The sequence below is a fragment of the Trachypithecus francoisi genome, unplaced genomic scaffold (genome assembly GCF_009764315.1).
Source record: "Trachypithecus francoisi isolate TF-2019V2 unplaced genomic scaffold, Tfra_2.0 Lachesis_group6, whole genome shotgun sequence".
NCBI classification, from domain to species: domain Eukaryota; kingdom Metazoa; phylum Chordata; class Mammalia; order Primates; family Cercopithecidae; genus Trachypithecus; species Trachypithecus francoisi.
Genome location: NW_022681471.1, coordinates 34175735 through 34199081, shown reverse-complemented (window position 1 = coordinate 34199081; position 23347 = coordinate 34175735). Strand labels below are relative to the sequence as shown.

The following is a 23347-nucleotide window of genomic DNA, read 5'->3' as shown; positions in this document are numbered from 1 at the left end:
CAGATATTAATTAGGTACTTATTACATATTAGTCACTGTGGGGAAATATGTAGATATCTAAGATGGGGTCCTTGGTCTCAGCCTCCAGACTAGACAAGAAATATACTATTTTGACTAGTGTACAAAGCAGTCCTTTAGTGCAATCAGAACAGCCTAACTAGAAAGTTTTGTAGTTTGGCAGGATAGTGAGTTTGCATAAGGGGTTTATGTGAGATAAAAGTTGAAACGTTGAAAAGGGTAAAATTGGGCTGGGTGCAGTAGCTCACACCTGTAGTCCCTCCTCCTTTGGGAGGCCGAGGTGGGTGGATTGCTTGAGGTCAGGAGTTCGAGACCAGCCTGTGCAACATGATGAAACTCCGTCTCTACAAAAAATACAAAAATTAGCCTGGCGTGATAGCACACACCTGTAGTCCCAGCTGTCAGGAGACTGAGGTGGGAGAATCCCCTGAGCCTGGGAGACGGAGGTTGCAGTGAGCCGAGGTGGCACCACTGCACTCCAACCTGGCAGCAGATAGAGAGTGTATCTCAAAAAATAATAGATACTTTTTTTTTTTTTTACAAAAAAGGAAAAATTGTGCAGAGCTTTAAATGCCTTGGACATGAGGTTCACTTATTTGGAGGCTGTAAAGAGCCGTTAAAATCCAAAGGGAAAACAAGTTACATGAGGATTCTGAGCAGAAAAACAAATTATGCTCTGATACCAAATATAACTGTTCTTTCAGATATTCAATATAAAATCATGTGGTTTTCTGAGTATGATTCACACTTGAATTAAGTATTGAAGGTCATTCTATCTTTCACACAGGCTGCAAGTAGAAACCATGGATATCTACCAAGGGAAGACTCAAATTTTATCTTAATTAATATTTTGCCTGCTGCCTTCCCTTTGGTGATCATGTCCTGTTCTTGCTTTCATTTTCAAGCCCTGAAAATAATGAATCCAAGTTGAAGGATGCTTCCTGTATATCGCTTGCACCTAAGCATGGGCCTCAGCAAGTGGTGATAATAAGAGAACCCATTTATTGAGGACTTAATATGTACCAGGCACCATACTGGGTGTTTTATATTCTGTATCTTGTTTAATTCTCATGGCTGCCCTAGGCAATACGCACTGCTAACTATTCTTAGTTTATAGATTTGGAAAGTGAAGCTTAGAGAAATTCAGTAATTAACCAAAGGTCACACAGCTCCAAGTTTTCAGAGGTAGGATTTGAACCTAGGTAGGCTGTAGTCAGAGCCTATGCTCTTAACCAGTATACTGTCAGTGCTCACCAGCTGAATAAAACTCAAGGCTTTATTACAATATATTTCCTACCAGAGTTACCAGGTTCAGAAATGTACGTGTGAAGGTTACATTTCTGTGTGGATTATCAGAAAATGGTTGTATAGTTTTTTGACTGCATTCCCCTTCCCAAACATTCTCAAAATATTCAAATAGGGCCAGGCAGGGGGCTCACACCTGTAATCCCAGAACTTTGAGAGGCCAAGGCAGGAGGATCACTTGAGCCCAGGAATTCGAGGCTGCAGTGAGCTATGATCGCACCACTGCACTCCAGCCTGGGCAACAGAATAAGATGCTGTCTCTAAATTAAATAAAAAAATGCATGAAGGAATGAATGGTTTTTACCCACATTTAAGCCTTAGCCCCACATTAAGTAAATGTGTGAAAATCTGGATTCATAAGATAAGATGTTAGGAAATTAATGTCTTACAGAATAATTCACCACAGATTCCTTTAGTTTAATACCTTTCAACTTTAATTTGCCTTACAAATAACTTCTAATTTTGTAGGAGTCCATATAAGGCAAAAAGCACATGCTTTACATTTTCTCTCATAATTTGTGAAATACACATTGATTGATTGATGTGATAGGAGGAATTGATGGCCTCTCAAAGATGTCCATGTCTTAATCCTTGGAACAGTCAGTGGTCCGCTACATGGCAAAGAGGAATTAAAATCACTAATCGACAGGAGGGAGGGTATCCTCAATTATGTGGGTGCACCCAGTGCAATTTCAAGAACCCCATAAGTGGAAGAGGGAGGCAGAAAAGGACAGTCAGAGAAAGAGATGTGAGAACAGAAGGAGGGCCAGACAGAGATGCTGCGTTGCTGGCTTTGAGGATACAGAAAGAAGTCACAGGCCGAGAAATGCAGGCAGCTTCTAGAAGTTGGAAAAGGCAGGAAAATGGATGCATGCATCCAGAAAGGAACACAGCCCTGCTGACACCTTGATTTTAGCCCTGTGAGACCCATGTCAGACTTCTAACCTGCGAAACTATAAGATAATAAATTTATGCTATTTTAAGCCATCCAATTTGTGGTAATTTATTACAACAGCAATAGGAAACCAATACAGACTAGGCAAAGGTTGATTGTTCAGCTTGTGGGTTTCATCTCCCTGAGCTTGGGAACTCTAGCACTAACAGTGGCCAGGCAGGAGCCATACATACATTCATAGAGAGTGTGGTGAGTCCAAGGCAACCTGGTGACCACATAGCCCACAGCTGAAGGGGACAGCTGCCACTTGTCTCCAGCTAATTGTTGTTTTGCTGTAGCTGAGCTAGACTCTTTGCTTTGCCTCTTTTTATCCTCAGCTGCTCATATTCTGGCTGTGTGTGTGTGTGTGTGTGTCTGTGTCTGTGTGAGATCATTAACATATAAAAACATTTATTATTATTATTGTTTTTGAGATGGCTTCTGGCTCTGTTGCACCAGGATGGAGTGCAGAGGTGCAATCTCAGTTCACTGCAACCTCCACCTCCCGGGTTTAAGCCATTCTCCTGCCTCAGCCTCCTGTGTAGCTGGGATTACAGGCGCACGCCACCATGCCTGGCTAATTTTTGTATTTTTATTAGAGACGGCGTCTCACCATGTTGGCCAGGCTCGTCTCGAAGTCCTGATCTCAAGTGATCCATCCGCCTTGGCCTCCCAAAGTGCTGGGATTACAGGTGTGAGCCACTGTGCTTGGCCTATTTCTTTCTTTTTAAAACCTCTACCAAACAGTAGGCAAAGGAAGGGAAAGAGGAATAAACCAAGTTAATTGGTCATATGAAGCTATACAACTTTTGTCTTTATTTTTATCATTTATTTATTTGTTTTTGAGACAGAGTCTCACTGTGTCGCCCAGGCTGGAGTGCAGTGGTGTGATCACGGCTCACTGTGGTCTCAAACTCCCAGGCTCAAGTCCTCCCACTTCAGCCTCCCAAGTAGCTGGGACCACAGGCACATAGCACCATGCCCAGCTAATTTTGTTTGTTTGTTTTTGGTAGAGATGGGGTCTCCCTGTGTTGTGCAGGCTGGTCTCAAACTCTTGGACTCAAGTGATCCTCCCACCTTGTCCTCCCAAAATTCTGGGATTACAGGCATCAGCCACCATGCCTGGCTACTACACAACTTAAAAAAAATTAATAGGAAATACTTTGAAATGCAAAGGCCATATTGAGGTTTGGGAACTGTTTCTGGTTATGAGTTTCATTTATCCCCACTCTTTTCCATTATAGATTATGAATCTCCATTTTGGATTTCTGGGAGCTAAATACATATCCTTTAATCTTCTGATTTCATCTCCTGAGCCATAGCCGTAGTGTTGTATTTCAGATTTGTCACAGCTAGAATGGGAATCAGAGGAAGGTTCAGCTACAACCTTCTGAGCGTTTTGCCATATTACTTTTTCCTATAATAATGTATTTGGGCCAGACGTGGTGGCTCATGCCTGTAATCCCAGCACTTTGGGAGGCCAGTGCGGGAGGATCACTTGAACCCAGGAGTTTAGACCAGCCTAGGCAACATAGGGAGACCCTGTCTCTAACAAAAACAAACAAAATTAGCCATGTGAAGGGTGCCCCCTGTAGTCCCAGGTACTTGGGACATTGAAGTGGGAGGGAGGATCACTTCAGCCTGGGAGGTCGAGGCTGTAGTGAGCGAGATTGCACCACTGCACTCCAGCGGGTGACAGAGTGACACCTTACCTCAAAAAAAAAAAAAAAAAGTGTTTTAACTGTTATTTAGTTCAACATTATTGAAATTAGTTGGAACTGCAGTGTTGATACATCATTTTTCATGTTCTCTTTCTGTATCAATACAGGGCATGTGAGTGTACAGGACAGAGGATTGAAAAGGGGAGCAGTTTTTATAGTTTCCAGGCTAGAACTTGAAGTGAGGGCCAAAGCACAAGTCCAGGCCTATGAAACAAGGCACCCTGGGAGAGTCTGTTGTACCTTTCAGTGCTCTATTACAGGGTGGGGATGCGTATAAGTTTTTCCTGCGTCAAGTCTGGATTGTTTCAGGCATAGGAGGCTAAAGCTAAAGATGGGGTGAGCAGCTGACCCAGCTCTTGGATAATTGGAAAAGGCGGAGGCAGAAGAACTGAGACAAAGGGTTGACAGAGTTTGAGACACTCTGAAAGGAAAGTTTCTATGTATTTTTTTCTACTATGGTAATGTTTGAAGTGAAGAATACTAATGAAGCTCATAAGCAAATGGGAAGATGACTCAGGTGTGCTATTATCTGAGTCATTTCCCCAATCCTGGAGGCAGGTTTATCCTTAGAGCATCTGGAGTTCCCTGCCCGCTAGGAACTCCAGCCCACACTGGTAAGAAGCATTGGTAGATTTAGCAACTAGCACCTCAGGGCCAGAGCTTGCAGAGTTGAGAGAAAAGAATCTTTTCTTTTGGAAAATCCAAGCTTTGACAGCCTCTGCACACTCACGGCAGACTAACTGCGAAGCAACAGCAGCTCTGGTTGTTAATCATGACTCAGTGGCTAACAGCCTCCATAAGCCAAGCTTCTTCCCTGTGTTTTATCTGAGCTTATTTGATGCCCTGTGGCTTGACACTGGCCTGCAGATCCCTCTGGAATTGCTAGGGAATAAAGCAAGGCATCTTGATGCCTTTTAGAGAGAGGTGTACGTTTAAGGGTCTTTATTCATTAAGAAATTTCTAAATTTTAAAAATTATGTGCAGGGCACAGTGGCTCACGCCTGTAATCCTAGCACTTTGGGAGGCCAAGGCAGGAGGATTGCTTGAGTTCGGGAGTTCGAAACCAGCCTGGGCAACATAGCAAGACCCTGTGTCTTCAAAAAATAAAAAAATTAGCTGGGCGTGGTGACGCATGCCTGTATTTGCAGCTACTTGAGAAGCTGAGGTGGGAGGATCGCTTGAGCCTGGGAGATCAAAGCTACAGTGAGCTGTGATTGCATGACTGTGCTCCAGCCTGAGTGACAGAGCAATACTCAATCTCTTAAACAAAAATTATAATCAGTTCTTTGGAAAGTTTGAAATTATGCACAACTTTAAACTGATTTTAGAAATAGATCTGAGTTGTTTTCCTGGACATTTTGACTGTTAGAAATAAAGGAATCTGCCCAGGTGTTCATGACCAGCCTGAGCAACGTGACGAAACCTCGCCTCTACAAAAAATACAAAAGTAGTTAGCCAGGCGTGGTGGTGCACTCCTATAGTCCCAGCTACTCTGGAGGCTGAGGTGGGAGGATGCCTGAGTTCAAGAGGTGGAGGTTGCAGTGAGCTGAGATTGTGCCACTGCACTCCAGCCTGGGTGACAGAGCGACACTCTGTCTCAAAAAAAAAAAAAAAAGAGAGAGAGGGAGGGAGGGAGGACTCTAATAGCAAGGAAGGAGGAATTGTATCGTGAGAGAAAGTGCAAAAATAAAACGAAGGAAAGAGTATTAGAAGAGACTCAGCAAAGTGCAGTTGATAAAAGGGAATTAGAAGATTCCAACTTTATAAGATCTTTTGAGAAAGCAACCACATGGTTTTAATGCAACCTAAATAATGTAGCCAAAGTAATTTGTATATGGGTTGCTTTAGAAAGTTCAACCTTCCTAGCTAGCTTGCCAGCAAGTTTTGCAAGAACATTCAAGTCGATGGTTCTTGCAATGACTTGCAATGCATTCAAGTCGATGGGCTCTAGGTAAAAGAGGGGCTGGTATAGGAACTAGGCTGAATTCTTCGTATTGGAAGATTATAAGACCCCATATTTATGGAATAAAAATTTATATTTTCCCCAATATATAGCTTTTCACCTGCTCTGGTCAGTTGTTAAGATATAATCTACACCACCTTCTGAAATGGGCATATTTTCCCAGAAGTGCTTGCTGAGTATAACCTCATTGTTGGCTGAGAAACTTGCCCTGAGGAGCCTGGGCTACAGGAAAGTTGCGAATAATGTGCATCACTCCACGAGTCACAGTGCTCCGTGCCCAACCACTTCCTCTCACCGAAGAGGTTGCTGGCATCATGCAGTTCTTGCAAAAGCTCCGTTGCGCTGGGTGTGGTGGCATGTGCCTGTAATCCCAGCTACTCAAGAGGCTGAGTCAGGAGGATCACTTGAGCCCAGGAGTTTGAATTGAGCCCAGGAGTTTGAACCTGCAGTGAGCTATGATTGTGCCACTGCACTCCAGCCTGGGCACAAAGTGAGACCTCATCCCTTTAAAAACAAAACAAAATGAAACAAACAAACAAACAAAAAAACAACACTTTGTTGGTTGTTGGGGTGCAGTGAACATTAGCACTTATAATTTGCTCTGTTCTCGTATTCAGGGTTAAAACAGAACAAGCCTTATCATAGCGATTAATTCTCTTCATTTGTGGTTTCTAGTTAATGAGGATGCCACTAGTTAATGATGAATTGTTGCCACTCTTCAATTCCTGGAAAATATTAGAGAGAAGTTTTAAGATGTCGTAGAGAATACACGAACCTTTATAGAAACAGCAATCCTAACAGACCCCTATCATTTATATCCTCTCTTTCCAAGTAGCTGCTAGAGACATCTGCTTTATTCAACTTCTTTTCATATCAACGAAGAAATGTAATGTGGGCTTAGATAGCTGTGATACTGGACATAGCCTTCCCCTGGTATTTAGAACTATTTTTTCCTAAGAGATATAATGATATATGGAGGATTAATCTTCAGGGTGGTTTTTGCATTTTTAAAAAATTGCTGCAGATTCTTGGCCAACTTCTGGACACCCACCTTTATGCATCTTTTTGGCTCATTTGGTCACATTCCTCTAGCTCTCTCCTCCCCATTCTCAGCATTAAACATTGAAGTGCCTTGATATGATATCGGGGTTTCAAGTTCAACTGGTTGATGTATGACTCACTTCTAGTGCCCTTAAAAATTTTTTTTGGCACAAAAGAGAGCCATTTGTTATATATCCAGAGTCCAAAAGTCCTTAACTCCTTAACTCTTCCAGGAGGGATTTTCCCTCCTCTGTAGTGGGAGAACATCAAATCAAATGAGGATTTGACCTAAGAAAGCACATAAGATATTAAAATAATTGCTAGGAGGTCAAGGTCATTATGTGTGTTAGAACGAAAGGAAGAGAAAATATTTTATTTTTGATATGTTAGTCCAATTGTATTCTCAAATCTACCAGACTGTCTCTTACAGCAACAATGATGCCTTCATGTATTGTGCATGAGATTTTTTCAGTAATTTGTCTTTTATTTTTGTTTCCCTCATTCATATTACTTCTCAAAAACCATTTATTAGGTGCTTCCTATGTGTCAGACACTATTGGGTATCAACAAATTCATGACCAAATAGAATAATTCTTAATTTAATTTTTTCGGACAAGGTCTTACTATATTGCCCTGTCTAGAGTGCAGTGGCACAATCATAGCTCCCTGCAGCCTCCAACCCCGGGCTGAAGCGATTCTCCTCCTCAGGCTCCCAAGTACCTGGGACTACAGGTGCATTCCACCATGCCTGGCTATCAAATAGATATTGAATGCCTTGTTAATACAAGGTATTAGCATTGTGAAGGGTAGAGAGAAGTGTCAGATGTAGAGCTTAAAACCTTTTTGGGACGGTGGGCTGGGCACAGTGGCTCTCACCTGTAATCCCAGCACTTTGGGAGGCCGAGGTGGGCTGATAACTTGAGGTCAAAAGTTCGAGATCAGCCTGGCCAACATAGTGAAACGCTGTCTCTACTAAAAATACAAAAATTAGCCAGGCGTGATGGCGTGCGCCTGTAATATCAGCTACTCGGGAGGCTGAGGCACGAGAATCGCTTGAACCCAGGAGGCAGAGGTTGTGGTGAGCTGAGATCACACCGCTGCACTCCAGCCTGGGCAACAGAGTAAGACTCGTCTCAAAAAAAAAAAAAAAAAACCACCTTTTTGGGAGGTGAGACACACACTAAAAATAATTGTTTAAAAATGGATGGTACAGTGCCAAGTGCTACATGAATCTAGATCATTGTGGCCTGGGGTCAGAGAGGCTTCTTGAAGAAGGCAGGGCCCTGAAGGAAGTGAATCAGAAAGGAGAAAGTAATGTGCCAGGCAATATGTATAAGGCGAATGGTTAGGTGAAGCTGAGTAGTCATGGGAGATGAAGTTGGTTTGGTCCTTTGGTATCACCTTGTGCCTCCATTTCTCTTCTGTAATATGGAGGGCATAACAGTAATGACCACACAAATTGTTACTTAGGATTCAGTGAAATAATGCAAGGAAAGCACTTAACCAGAGACTGTAATGCACAAAGCACCCCACAGATGTTAGCAATTGTTGTTATTTTATATTATTAGGGTTGTGGGAGGGCCTTGAATGCCAGTATCTGGCATGTGTGCCTTATTATGTGAGTAATTGAGAGTCACTGATTATTTGAGCAGTGTTATGCCGTGCTGAAATACATCTGATAAAATAATTTGTGTTTAATGAGAAAGGTGGATTGTAGACCCCTCCTACTAGACTTTGCTTTAAATCAAATAGTTGAAGAACTCTTCAGTGCCCAGATTTGGTAGCATTATTTAAGAAAAGCTATTTGATTTTTACTCAGTTTCTCAGTGGGTAGGACAGTGTCATATATTAAAACTTGCGGCCGGGTGTGGTGGCTCATGCCTGTAATGCCAGCACTTTGGGAGGCCAAGCCAGAAGGATCACTTGAGGTCAGGAGTTCGAGACCAGCCTGGGCAACATGGTGAAACCCTGTCTCCACTAAAAATACAAAAAGCTTAGCCGGGTATGGTGACACACACCTGTAGTCCCACCCACTTGAGAGACTGAGGTGGGAGGATCACTTGAACCCAGGAGGCTGAGGTTGCAGTGAGCTGAGATCGTGTACTGCACTCCAGCCTGGGCGACAGAGCGAGACTTCATCTCGAAAAGAAAAAAACAAACAAACAAACTTGATAGGACTGTAAATGACGATGAGAGAGGTGAGTGATGTATCAGGTTACCAACGTAGTGGTAGGGATTCTTCAGCAGGACGAATTCCTGGCATTCTGGTATTATTACTGCAACTCACTTTTCTAATTCCTGTGGTTCTTTTTCCCCTTGTTTCTTTCATTTTTGTGCAGACAGTTCTAAGACCCAGTGTGTCTCTGTCTCTCCTCTTTCTCCTTTTCCTTGCTGGCTCTTCCATTGTGTTCTGTCTGAGACATTAGGCAAGTTCCCCCACATCATTTCTACATTGCTCCTGGCCTACCTACTCCACCTCTAAACCTTTGAAGCATCCTTTCTAAGGGTTTCTAGTTCATGCAACTTAGCAGTAAATAATTACCCCTCTAGGTACACACAATAGGTAAACACTCTTGGGATTTGTTGTATAGAATGAAAAGATTTTCTACTTTCTTTTCTTTTCTTTTTTTTTTTTTTTTTTTGGACACAGGATCTCGCTCTATCACCCAGGCTGGAGTGCAGTAGCACAATCTCTGCTCACTGCAACCTCTGCCTCCTGAGTTCAAGCACTTCTCCAGCCTCAGCCTCTCAAGTAGCTGGGATTACAGGTGCACACCACCACGCCTGACTAATTTTTGTACTTTTAGTAGAGACGGGGTTTCACCATGTTGGCCATGCTGGTCTTGAACTCCTGACCTCAAGTGATCCACTCGCATGGGCCTCCCAAAGTGCTGGATTACAGACGTGAGCCGCCACCCCCAGCCATTTTTCCTACTTTGAGGATACTAGTGCTCCAACTTTCCTTCCTTTGTTTATCTTTGATGCGCTGAATGACAAAAGCCTTTGTTCCTGCTCCAGAAGGAGTTCAAAAAGGTTGTCATCTGGCCAGGCACAGTGGCTCACACCTGTAGTCCCAGCACTTTGGGAGACTGTGGGTAGATCACTGAGGCCGGGAGTTCAAGACCACCTGGCCAATATGGTGAAACCCCCATCTCTACTAAAAATGAAAAAAAAAAAAAAAAAAAAAATTAGCTAGATGTGGTGGCATGCGCCTATAATCCCAGCTACTTGGGAGGCCGAGGCAGGAGATTGCTTGAATCCAGGAGGCGGAGGTTACAGTAAGCCGAGATCATATCACTGCACTACAACCTGGGCAACAGAGTATGGCTCTGTCTCCAGAAAAAAAAAAAAAAAAAAAAACAGTTTGTCATTCCAACAGCTTGGGACCTTCAGCAGACTTGGCAGGACCTGATCCTATAGAATCAAATCCTTTGGCTTGTTCTCTGTTTTATTCTTGTGGGTGGTCTGAATGGGCCACTCTTCAGGATCCATGTTCCTCACTGAGTAAGGTGGGGAATTTTCGGCTGTGTTCACCATCTAACAAAAATAATAAAGACAAGGAGGAGGAGAAAGAAGAGTACGGGCATTACAGAGAAACGCAATTCTGTTGGATGAAACCGCTGGGGAATCTGTGCTGGAAATGGGATCATTCATTCATTGTTTATTCATTTTGAAACATTTTACTGAGTCCAGGCATTGTTATAGGTACTGGGGGGATAACAGCAGTAGATGAAATATGAAACTTCATGGGCTAGAAAGAGATGGCAAATAAAACAGATAGATGAATAACATATTTGTATAGGGATCACTCCATGAAAAAGATATAACTGGGTGCTATGATGAGGGCAGATTGTACAGAAGGCCTCCCAGAGGAGGGGAGATTCAAGCAAAGACCTGAAAGGAGTAAGAAAGTAAACTGTGTGGATAGTGAGGAAAGCGGCGGATTCTAGGCTGAGGAAACAGGAAGTACAGAGACCCGAAGGAGCTTACTTGAGATATTTGAGTAACAGCAGATAAGCCAGTATAGCTGGAGCAAAAAGATTAGAAATAGAGTCCAAGGAAGGCTGGGCATGGTGACTCATGCCTGTAATCCCAACACTTTGGGAGGCCAAGGCGGGTGGATCATGAGGTCAGGAGATCGAGACCATCCTGGCTAACGTGGTGAAACCCCATCTCTACTAAAAATACAAAAAAATTAGCCGGGCGTGGTGACGGGTGCCTGTAGTCCCAGCTACTCGGGAGGCTGAGGCAGGAGAATGGCGTGAACCTGGGAGGTGGAGCTTGCAGTGAGCCAAGATCGCACCACTGCACACCAACCTGGGTGACAGAGTGAGACTCTGTCTCAAAAAAAAAAAAAAAAAAAAAAAAAAGAAAGAAAGAAAGAAAAAGAAAAGAAATAAAATCCAACAAGTAATCTGAGGCCAGATCCTGTACAGTGTTCTGGGCTATGGTGAGGATTTTAGATCTTACTGTAAAGTAAGATGGGAAGCTATTGGAGGATTTGGGCAAGATTCTCTTTGTAGCCATTATCCTATTCTGATTCCAGTTCTATCAGTGACTTGCCTGTGTGAACTTTTTTTTTTTTGAGACAGGGCCTTGCTCTCCCGCCCAGGCTGGAGTACAGTGGTGTGATCTCAGCTCACTGTAGCCTCCACCTCCCGGGTTCAAGTAATTCTCTCACCTCAGCCTCCCAAGTAGCTGGGATTACAGGGGTGTGCCACCATGCCTGGCTAATTTTTTGCTTTTTTAATAGAGACATGGTTTCACCATGTTGGCCAGGCTGGTCTCGAACTTCTGACCTCAGATGTTCCACCCGCCTCGGCTTCTCAAAGAGTTGGGATTACAGGCATGAACCACCACTCCTGGCTGCCTGTGTGAACTTGAACGAGCTCTTGGTCCCTCAGTTTGCTGTTAGGTAAAATGTTGGTAATGATACTTATCCCCAAGAGGTATTAAAACAATTAGCTATTAGTTACAAAAGACTTGCAGCCTTCGAATGACAGGTATGATATAGAATAATTACCATTATTCTGTATAGTCATTATTTTAACACCTGTCTTCTTTTAGAAATGTAAAAAATTATCTAAACTTATACCCTAAATAGTTGCATTGTAGAAATTTTTTAAATGTCCAGGAAGTTATGTTTCTGATTTCCTTTGATTTCCATGTGAGAGTTAGGATATTCCTTTCTTCTTTGCAAAAGAGATCTTAAAAGCTTCTCAGAAGTTGAAACCCAACATATATCATAAAATATTAGAATGAGAAGAGATCTTAGAATGTGTTGGGCAGAGTCTGATTTCTACATAGAGATGACTTCTTTTTTTTTTTTTTTTTTTTTTTTTGAGACGGAGTCTTGCTCTGCCGCTCAGGCTGGAGTGCAGTGGCCGGCTCTCAGCTCACTGCAAGCTCCGCCTCCCGGGTTCACACCATTCTCCTGTCTCAGCCTCCCGAGTAGCTGGGACTACAGGCGTCCGCCTCGTCGCCCGGCTAGTTTTTTGTATTTTTTAGTAGAGAGGGGTTTCACCGTATTAGCCAGGATGGTCTCGATCTCCTGACCTCGTGATCCGCCTTTTAAAAATATTCCTTACTGTCCAAACTCTGTGTTTCCAGTGTATGAGAAATCACGTAGGGAGAGTAGCTTCCAGGCTAGGAAGGCTGCTGTGTTATTTGTTCAAGTTGAATGAAATTATTTGTAGATTGTGGAAAAGTATGATCTTACAGATCATCTGGTCTGATCTCATCATTTTACAAGCGAGTAACTGAGAGAAGCAGAGTCTTGAGGACAATTTCACTGCTGGTTAGCAGGAGATACCGGCTGAGAATCAGTATCATAAGACTTTCAGGCATCTGCTCTTTCTGAGTGCTCTTTCAGGCATCATGTTCTGTCCCCAGATTCATAAGGTACCTACCCTCGTGTCACATTTAGATATAATTGCAATGTTACAGGAAGTGATTTGCTGTAATTTCATATCCCTTTCTATCTCCATTGTAATGATGTGCTTTGCTAATATTGGAAGTGGTGGCTGCCACAGAATTTCTGTGCTTGGTGAGGCAGCTGTACGTGGAAAAAAAATTGCCCAGACTATAATTTGACTGTATGCCACAAATGTTTTGCTCTGTATTTTCTCTTCTGCCTCTCTCTTTGTTGCTGGCTGTTGACTCTGCAAGTGGATTCTATAGGCTGTCCCACTGAAGCAGCAGAATTTCGGTTTTAGATTGAACAATTCAAATCTAAATTTTTCATATTTTTCTCATGTTACTTTTGGCCTGAAAGATGTATTCTAATTTTGTTATAGATAATTATTGTGATAACTTTAAAAAGCAATGTGTTACACAAAGTTAGTGCTCATTACATGTTTATTCATTTGAAATGACCTCAGCATGTAATTTTAAGCCTTGTATTCCCATGATTTTAATGATAGATGTGAACCATTGTCATGAAAATGAGCAAATAGGCCGGGCAGTGTGGCTCACGCCTGTAATCCTAGCACTTTGGGGAGCTGAGGCAGAAGGATCCTCTGAGTTCAGGAGTTTGAGAGACCAGTGTGGGCAACATAGGGAGACCCTGTCTCTAATAAAAATAAAAATAAATAAGCAAATATACATATCTCATCACCATTATGATTAACATTTTCCTTTAATATTAATCTAGATTTCTTCCAGCAAACTTAAATGTGGATTAATTGAATATGAGAATATATGTATATATTCTCACATATATGAGATATGTAAATATGTGAAAGATATAAATATGCCCACACATTCTCTTTTGTTCCTTTGCATACTAATACAATAACATTTAATTGACTGGAATTGTAAAACAAGGTGATGTTTTCTGCTTGGACTCTTTTTTTTTTTTTTTTTGAGACGTTGTCTCACTCTCTCTCCCAGGCTGGAGTGCAGTGGGGCGATCTCAGCTCACTGCAAGCTTCGCCTCCCGGGTTCATGCCATTCTCCTGCCTCAGCCTCCCGAGTAGCTGGGACTACAGGCGCCCACCACCGCACCCAGCTAATTCTTTTGAAGTTTTTGATAGAGACAGGGTTTCTCCGTGTTAGCCAGGATGGTCTCGATCTGGTGACCTCTTGATCCACCGGCCTCGGCCTCCCAAAGTGCTGGGATTACAGGCGTGAGCCACTGTGCCCGGCCTGGACTCTTTTCTGTTGATAGCATATAGCCTACATGGCCCCTTCCTGAGATAGAAACTGTAGCATTTATCAGTCTAACCTGTTAGGGTATTCCTTACACTGATACATATTTTTGTCATTCGTTAAAAAATCAATGATATTTATACAAGTCAAAAATAACTATCAATGTTATTTATTTTTACTGGTTTTTCTAAAAAGAAATGCCCCTTAAGGCTTTTATATATTTTGCTTGATCATACTATGGAGAAATAAATTGATGTTTCAGGTACTTTGCCAGACGTTAAGTTCTTGGCAAGAATGACCTTGCCAAATAATACTCTTTGCATAATGAAAGTTCTCAAAGTGATCAGGGATCATATTGAATAATCAGATGGGTGATTAAAAGTGACAAGCTTAAATTTTAAAGCCAGGTTCTTCGAATAAGACAAGATGCATAGGAATGCATTTCTTCAATAATCACCAGGAGTCTATTTCCTAGCTGCTCTTCCCATCCCACCCTGAAGTGATTTCAGATCTATCATGCTGGGAAATTGCAACTTGAATAAGCTCTGCCTTTCACTGTGACAATTGCTTGACATAGCCTGCAGTTTGTGACTTACTGAAAGAAGCATCAATTCATCAGAGAGCTCCTAATCCCTTTTCTCACCTCTTTTATCAGGCTTTCAAAGTCTGTTTTTAGGGGAGAATAGAGGGACGGCATGAACTCATCAGGCAGTCCCCAACCTTTTCCCGTTCCTATGGGCGTTGCTGTGAGTTGTAGCAACAGGCTTCTCCTCAACTACTGTGAATCCTAACTCCAAACAAACGGCATGGTTCCATTAGGACCGTTGATTTAAATATCAGCACTTGGGGCACTCAACAACTGGTAGGCAGCTAATGAGTCTGTGCTTCCCTGTGAGTACCCTGTAAACTGGACTTTCAGAAGCAAAGACACTGGTACAGTGTAGATGAGTGCAGTAGGATGTGTAGGTGAGATGGAAATATGTAATGTGGGCGTATATATAATATATACGTATATATATACACACAGATATATTGTGTATATATATGCTTTTTATATTTATTCTTGAATTTCTGATCCTAGAAACCAAATTAAAAGGATCTAATCATGGTTTGCAATTAAATGGGAAAAGAATGCTATAGTGAAAGGGTCAGGAGATTCAGATATCAAAATGCTTTATACATTTCAGTGTTAAATCTTACTTATTGTTCTCTAGTATTTGATTAACTGAGGGTAAATCATGTGACTTTCATTCACTATCTTTAAAAAATGAAGATAATGATAATTCCTAAAATCTTGTCAAGGTTGTCTGAAGATTGTCTAGGCACAATGCCTGGCAGGCCTTTGAGGTTTTTAGTTCAGAGAATCTATTCAAATGCAATGTATATGTAACAAATGTATCATTGCTGGGTTTTCCCTATGTAGGTATTCAAGAGACGATATTTTTACTTGACCCAACTTCCTGATGGTTCATATATTCTCAATTCCTATAAAGATGAGAAAAATTCAAAAGAATCGAAAGGTTGCATCTACCTGGACGCCTGCATTGATGTTGTTCAGGTAAGGCCATCAAGGTAATCCTTCTCTTTTTCTAAGAGGGTGACTGATAAACTATTAAGAACCCCAGATGGCTGGGTGTGGTGGCTCATGCCTGTAATCCCAGCACTTTGAGAGGCTGAGGCAGGAGGATCACTTGAACCTAGGAGTTCATCAGCCTAGGCAACAAAGAGACCCCGTCTCTGCAAAAAAATACAAAAAATTACCCAGACATGGTGGCATATTCCTGTAGTCCCAGCTACTCTGGAGGCTGAGGTGGGAGGATCACTTGAGTCTAGGAGGTTGAGGCTGCAGTGAGCTGTGATTGCACTACTGCACTCCAGCCTGGGTGACAGAGCAAGACCCTGTCTACAAAAAAAGAAAAGAGAAAAAAAGAAAAAGTGACTGGGTGCAGTGGCTCATGCGTATAATCCCTGCACTTTGTGAGACTGAGGCGGGCAGATCACTTGAGGTCAGGAGTTCGAGACCAGCCTAGGCAACATGGCGAAACCCCATCTCTACTAAAAATACAAAAATTAGCCGGGTATGGTGGCACGCGCCTGTAATCCCAGCTACATGGGAGGCTGGGAGAATCGCTTGAACCTGGGAGTTGGAGGTTGCAGTGAGCCAAGATGGTGCCACTACGCTTCAGCCTGGGTAATGGAGTGAGACTCTCACCAAAAAAAAAAAAAAAAAAAAAAAAGGGAAAGAAAATGAACCTCCGCATTTTTCTATCTTGATTGATGGCACCTCCATCCTCCGAAACATCCACACTAGAAAGCTCAGAATCCTTTTCAGTGCCCTGTTCTTGCTCAGTGCCAATATTTAAATGTTTATCAGGTCTCTTTGAGTCTGGCTCTAAAGTGCCTCTTAACCTCTTACCTCCTATTTTCATTGCCCTTTCTCCAGTTCTCCCTTTTATCATCACTGGCCTAAAGTTGCGCTTTTATGCCTCCTGATTTCTTGTCTTGCTCCAGTTCGACTTCCTAAGATATAGATTGGGTCAATCATTTGCCTTCTCCAAATCTTTTGGCTCTTGATTTATTGTCTTACAGAGTCAACTCTAAAGCTTTTGCCATGACATTGAAGGCCCATAGTGATTTGGCCTCACTGTACTTTCTAGCTTCATCCCTCCTGAACCCCCTTGTGTATTCTGTGCTCTGGTCACACCAGGCTAAGCATACTAAGGCGTTTCACACATATATGGCTTGCCTTACATTTTTTCCCTCTTCTTGCTACACGTAATTTCTCTTTCTATTCCTGTTTGAACCTTATCTTTTATGACTCAGCTTAAAGGCTACTTCTGCCATGAAAAGTTTTGTGTTTCCTTCCTCACCCTCATGACTACCGAGTAGAATTAAGCTCCACCTCTCCTGTGCTAACCATTTTGCTTTTCCTTCTGTCATACAACTGATCACATTCTAATTTTGGTTTATTCTACACATTCCTTTTGGGATTACAGGGACCATCTCTTACTCATTTTTGTTTCTTCTATAATAATTACCAGGGTCTTGCACACAGTAGGGACTTAATGAATTTGTTGATATGAATTACTGAGGGGACACAGACAAAAACAGGGTGGGAAGTAGAGGGCAGAGAGATTATCTGAATGGGAAGTCAATTGACTGTGAAACAGAAGTCATTATTACAGAGCCAGGGTGGTGTGGTGGACTAGAAGGATGGGCTGATTAGGAGGAAAGCGATGTTAGTTCAACACTCTCAATTTACCTATATCTTCATTTTCAGAACTGTGAAGTGGGATTAGTAATATCTATATACTCCATCAAGCAAGATTGTTGTGAGGATCAAATGAGAAAATACCTTTAGGGCATGATGTTGTGTGCCTGTAGTGCCAGCTACTCAGGAGCCTGTGGCAGGAGGATTGCTTATCTTACTGAAGACCTTTCTTATCTTACTGGAAGAACAAAGCACACACAATTTCTGGGTTGACCTTTCTTTGTAGTGCTTCCCTCATCTAATTTATTTTTATTATCATTTGGAAAATTTTTTTCTTTTCTTTTCTTTTCTTTTCTTTTTTTTTTTTTCGAGACAGAGTATCACTATGTTGCCTAGGCTGGAGTGCAGTGGCGCAATCTCAGCTTGCTGTAACCTCCACCTCCTGGGTTCAGGCGATTCTCCTGCCTAGAGTAGGTGGGATTAGAGGCACTCGCCACCATGCCTGGCTAAGTTTTGTATTTTTGGTAGAGATGTTGTATAACTTTCTCCTTAATTCAGTTAAAACCGGTTCTTGTCACATAACCAGGAAAGATTAGGCTTATGGACACATAGAAGGGTGAGAAGTGGAATTTACTGGGTGAAAAGGAAAATAACTCTCACCAAAGTGAGAGAGTCCTGCTAGCAGGTTTCCCACTCACAGATTGAAGGTTTCATCGGGGACCCTTGGCTGTCTCCTGTCTCTATCAGAGATGGGCTTTCTCCATGTTGGCCAGCTGGTCTCGAACTCCTGACTTCAAGTGATCCGCTCACCTCAGCCACCCAAAGTGCTGGGATTACAGGTATGAGCCACCATACTCAGCCCAGCCCCCCTCATCTATTTATGATACCGCCTCCCAATATTTTCAAATGTATAAATCTTTATGACTTGAAACAGCAGTTTAATTTCATCCTTTCCTAGACTCCGAAGATTAGGAGGAGGAACTTTCTTGGTTCCTTCTTGAATAATGACCATGCAGTGGAAAATTATTGATTCATGAGCATTTCTTGAAATTAATGCTGTGGGATTTGAAAAGGGTAGTATGTCATTTCTTTTGTCATGACAGAGAAGGTGGTAAAGTAAAAGAATGTATCAGCATGTTTGAGAAAAGGAAGAGACTTATTTTCCTTGTGTGGTGGTATTCAGCACAGGTTACTTCCATGTATTTTACGGAGAGTTACAATTTAATGTGAACCAACTATGGTTGTATGGTCTTATTTTTTCTTTCTTTTTTTTACCAAGCCCTTCCTCCTCCTCCTCCTCCTCCTCCTCCTCTTCCTCGTCTTCTTCTTCTTCTTCTTCCCCTTTCACTTCCCCTTCCCCTTCTTCCCCTTCTTCTTTCTCTCTGTCTCTCTCTCTCTCTTTCTTTCTTTTTTTGAAACAGAGTCTTGCCTTGTCTGGAGTGCAGTGGCATGATCATATCTCACTGCAGCCTTGCAACCTTGAACTCCTTGCTGCAGGGAATCCACCTTAGCCTCCAAAGTGCTGGGATTACGTGCATAAACCACCATGCTTGGCCTTCTCTTTTTAATTTTTAATTATTTTTTTGAGGCAGGATCTCACTGTATTGCCCCGGCTGGAGTGTAGTAGTGTCATCTTGGCTCACTGCACCCTTGAACTCCTAGGCTTAGATGATTCTCCCACCTCAGCCTCCCAAGTAGCTGGGACTACAGCCACGTGCCATCACGCCTGGCTAATTTTTCTTTTTTGTAGAGATGAGGTTTCACCACTTTGCTCAGGCTAGTCTCAAACTCCTGGGCTCAAGCAATCCTCCCTCAGTCTCCCAAAGTGCTAGGACTACAGGTGTGAGCCACTGCCCCCGTCTTTACTTTTTCATTGTTGTGGATATGGAATATTTCTACATATTTTGGGGGTACATGTGATAGTTCAGTACAAGTATACAATATGCAAATGATCGAATCAGAGTAATTGGCTTATCCATCACCTCAAGTGTGTATCATTTCATTGTGTTAGGAACATTCCAAATCTACTCTTCTAGTTATTTTGAAATATACAATAAATTATTGTTAACTATGGTCGCCCTATTGTGCTGCCAAACTCTGTAGTCTTCTTTTATACTACTGTGATACAGTTGATACTGTGTGTGGTAAAATGAGTTAGGATCTGTAGTGCCTTTTATGGTGAGATGTAAATTAAGTATCAGATTTGTTTCAGGTCATATTTAAATTTTTTGAAGTGCTGACTTTGAAAATCCTTAAGTATTCAAGGAAAAGTTTGAACAGGCTGGAAATTGTAAAATGTTTGCTTACTTTTTTGGTGGTACTTTGATTTTCTAAATGTGAAGGATGCCAAAAGGCCTTAAATGATAATACTTAACAAGTATTGTTTTCTGCCAACTTTATGCATATTCATACTACTGTGCTCAGTCCTGAGGGGAACAAAAAATATATTTAACATAGTCATTTGTTGTCTTAGAGTGTCTGTTTCTTACTGAAAGAAGCAGTTATTTCATGAAAGTCTTGACACACACATATACTAAGCTGAGATAAAAATAAATATAAACTAATGAAATCTAATAGTAAAAGGACAACTAAACTAACTGAACACATGCTTTTTTTTCCCCCTTCTAGTGCCCCAAAATGCGCCGTCATGCTTTTGAACTGAAGATGTTAGATAAGTATAGCCATTATCTGGCTGCTGAAACTGAGCAGGAAATGGAGGAATGGTTGATAACTTTGAAAAAGATTATTCAGATCAATACCGACAGTTTAGTTCAAGAGAAAAAGGAGACGGTAGAAACAGCACAAGGTCAGAATTTTAAAGTGATTTATTATTGAAGTAAAGCCCTTGTCTTTATTCCATGGAAATGTCCTCTGTGCAGGGTGAATAGAGAACTCTTAATCTTAAAAGTTGACCTGCTTCTTCATTAATAAGTGACTGTGCAGGTTGATAGACTTTTTAAAAATAGTTGATGCTGTATGGGCTCTGACACATGAATATAACCAGACTAAAACAGATAGAAAATTCATGGCAGTTTTCAAAAGTCCATTAAAGTTTTCCCTATGCTTTCATAATAGAAATTCTTTGCAATAAATCTAGTAGGAGAGGATGGGTGGGAGAGATAGTTAGGATACTCCTCTTAGGTTATTAGTAATGGTCTGTATGGTTTAGAACATCTGCTTTTAATGAATTTGCAGATGATGAAACTAGCAGCCAAGGAAAAGCCGAGAACATCATGGCAAGTTTGGAAAGGAGCATGCATCCGGAACTGATGAAGGTACATCTTTCATATGGCAACTTGCCTTCAACTGAGATAATGCAGGATTAGCTATTAAAGTTTTAATGCTGGATTCCATTTGGCAATGTCATTTCCACGTTAAAAACCACAGCAAATTGGTGAAACAGGTAGAGATTGTAAAAGAAAAGTTGCACTCCTGAAGACTTACTTGTAAGTACCAACTGACAGTTTGGAAAAATCTTATTTTTTTCTAGACACCAAGAAATACTTCCAGGCTTTTGTGACTTCATTAATTTTATCTGCTAGTTCTTATTCAATTTAATTACTGTATATCATTCATAAAATATTCTTCAGAAGGATATTGATGCAGCTCATGTACATGATATTTAATCTATGACCAACATATGTTAATCTCACATGAAAATCATATTCTCTATATGTAAATATATGTATATATGAATGATGCAATCTGACAAAGACTTTGCTGCTGTTTGAAGTCTGAAATGAACTAATTTTGAAATTGTAGAGATGATTGTTCTGAGTATCTTAACCAAGATATTATATTCTGTAGACTCTATATTATAGTAGATTAGTAGGTTGTGACCCATTTATTCATTTAAATCTTTGTCAAACCTATTTATATTTTTACTTTATTCATCTTCCTGGACAAATTAGTTACACAAATTTGGAAACACTTTTTTTTTTTCTATTTTAAATTTACCCCTCATAAACTTCAAAGCTATTTTTCAAAATTTAGGGACACACTCATGATCCTCTAATCTAAGTTTTTTTTTTTTTTTTTTTTTTTTTTGAGACAGAGTCTCACTCTATCACCCAGGCTGGAGTGCAGTGGTGCGATCAGCTCACTGCAACCTCTGTTGCCCGGATTCAAGTGATTCTCCTGCCTCAGCCTCCCGAGTAGCTAGGATTATAGGCGCCTGCCACCACTCCCAGCTAATCTTTGTCTTTTCAGTAGAGACAGGGTTTCACCTTGTTGGCCAGGCTGGTCTCGAACTCCTGGCCTCAAGTGATCCACCCACTTCGGCCTCCCAAAGTGCTGAGATTACCAGCATGAACCACTGTGCCTGGCCTTATCTAGGATTTTGTAAAATGATTTTATAGATTTTAGTTGCATTCCCTCTCAATCTTTGTCATCCTGGATTGTGCAGCTTGTTAGGTATTTCCCAAAGTGATGGAATCAGAATTACATATAATATTCTGTAGCTAACATAATGGCTATGAAAACTATGGTGATTTCTCTTTTGTTTATTTCTCCTTTGCATCCAGAGTCTCTTGCATTCCTGTTTTGTACTGACTACAGGACGAATGGTGTAGTTTTGAAGCTGTGACAGATTGATAGTTTCACATAAACTATACATTTAAGTAGTATTTAACACTGTTTTGAAGGAAATGAAGTAACATACATATTTTTTAAAATTTTAGTATGGAAGAGAAACTGAACAACTAAACAAACTCAGTAGAGGAGATGGAAGACAGAATCTCTTTTCTTTTGATTCAGAAGTTCAGGTATTAATGATATGTTTCTTTAAATAGTCTTAGAATTATTGCTTATTCAGATAAACAACATCTTTGAAATGTTGAACTCACTGTTTTTTGCACTAGTGGGGAATATAGATTGTTTTATATTTGTCTGGTTTACTTTGAACAGGTAACTTAACAATTAACTCTTCACTCAAGGGGACTGTCACATATGCAGATAATTTGGAGCTGAATTATATACACACATACACACACACACACACATTTATCAGTTTCTTGTATTCTTTTCTCTTCCTCTTGCTCCTCAAAATAAATTAAAGCGCTGTTAAAGGTGGTTACAGTGTTCTTTTAGCCCATGAAATACAATTGTGATCTACTGGCAGAAAATATCTCCAGTATAAAGAACACATGAGTCATATGAAACATTTATTTTTCACATTTGATGTAGGCCTGTAGAACTAGGATAATTTTCATGTCTGGCTTAATCACACTTTAAATGGAGGGTGGTGCAGGAAGGTGCAGCTGTATATGCAGATGTGTATTTTAACCTCATTCATGAGAGTTAGATGTGTTTTGTACTAAGATATATGCAGTTAATATTTAATTCTATGGCACTTTCTAAGTAAGTTTTTAATTTGTTTAAGTGGGAAAGGTCTACAGTATTGAAGTATTACAAATATTTTTCCTAATGGGAAATACTTTTTGAGAAAATGAAATTGAGGAAGATGAAATATTTTGGCTTTCTTTTGCCTTTTCCTACATGAGGTTTCGAATGAAAATTTTTGATTTTCTTTGAAATCGGAAAATGTGCATTACAGTTTTTTCTTCCATGAAAATATGAAATAATTTGGGGAAGTCTGATTTTGTTGTTGTCGTTTTTTCTTTTTCTTTTTCTTTTTTTTGAGACGGAGTTTCGCTCTTGTTGCCCAGGCTGGAGTCACCGCAACCTCCGCCTCCCCTAGCGATTCTCCTGCCTCAGCCTCCCAAGTAGCTGGGATTACAGGCATGTGCCACCACGCCCGGCTAATTTTGTATTTTTAGTAGAGATGGGGTTTCTCCGTGTTGGTCAGGCTGGTTTTGAACTCCCGACCTCAGATGATCTACCCGCCTCGGCCTCTCAAAGTTCTGGGATTGCAGGCATGAGCCACTGTGCCTGGCCTCTTTTTCTTTTTTTTGAGTGTAGTCAAGTACAGTAGTGACAAGGGGAGAAAGAGTAGAACAAAATGTTCGATATGTAACTGACTGAACAATCAATTGAGATAACTTACT

At 41.1% G+C, this 23347-nt stretch overlaps 1 protein-coding gene across 1 annotated transcript in view; it reads left to right on the top strand.

The window, feature by feature from the left end:
* DOCK11 (dedicator of cytokinesis 11) overlaps nt 1–23347 on the top strand; it is a 195686-nt gene that overhangs the window by 51706 nt on the left and 120633 nt on the right. Inside the window, 4 exon segments of the mRNA XM_033201715.1 lie at nt 15555–15689; nt 19971–20148; nt 20538–20617; nt 22022–22105. Coding sequence (XP_033057606.1) covers nt 15555–15689; nt 19971–20148; nt 20538–20617; nt 22022–22105 — 477 coding nt within the window.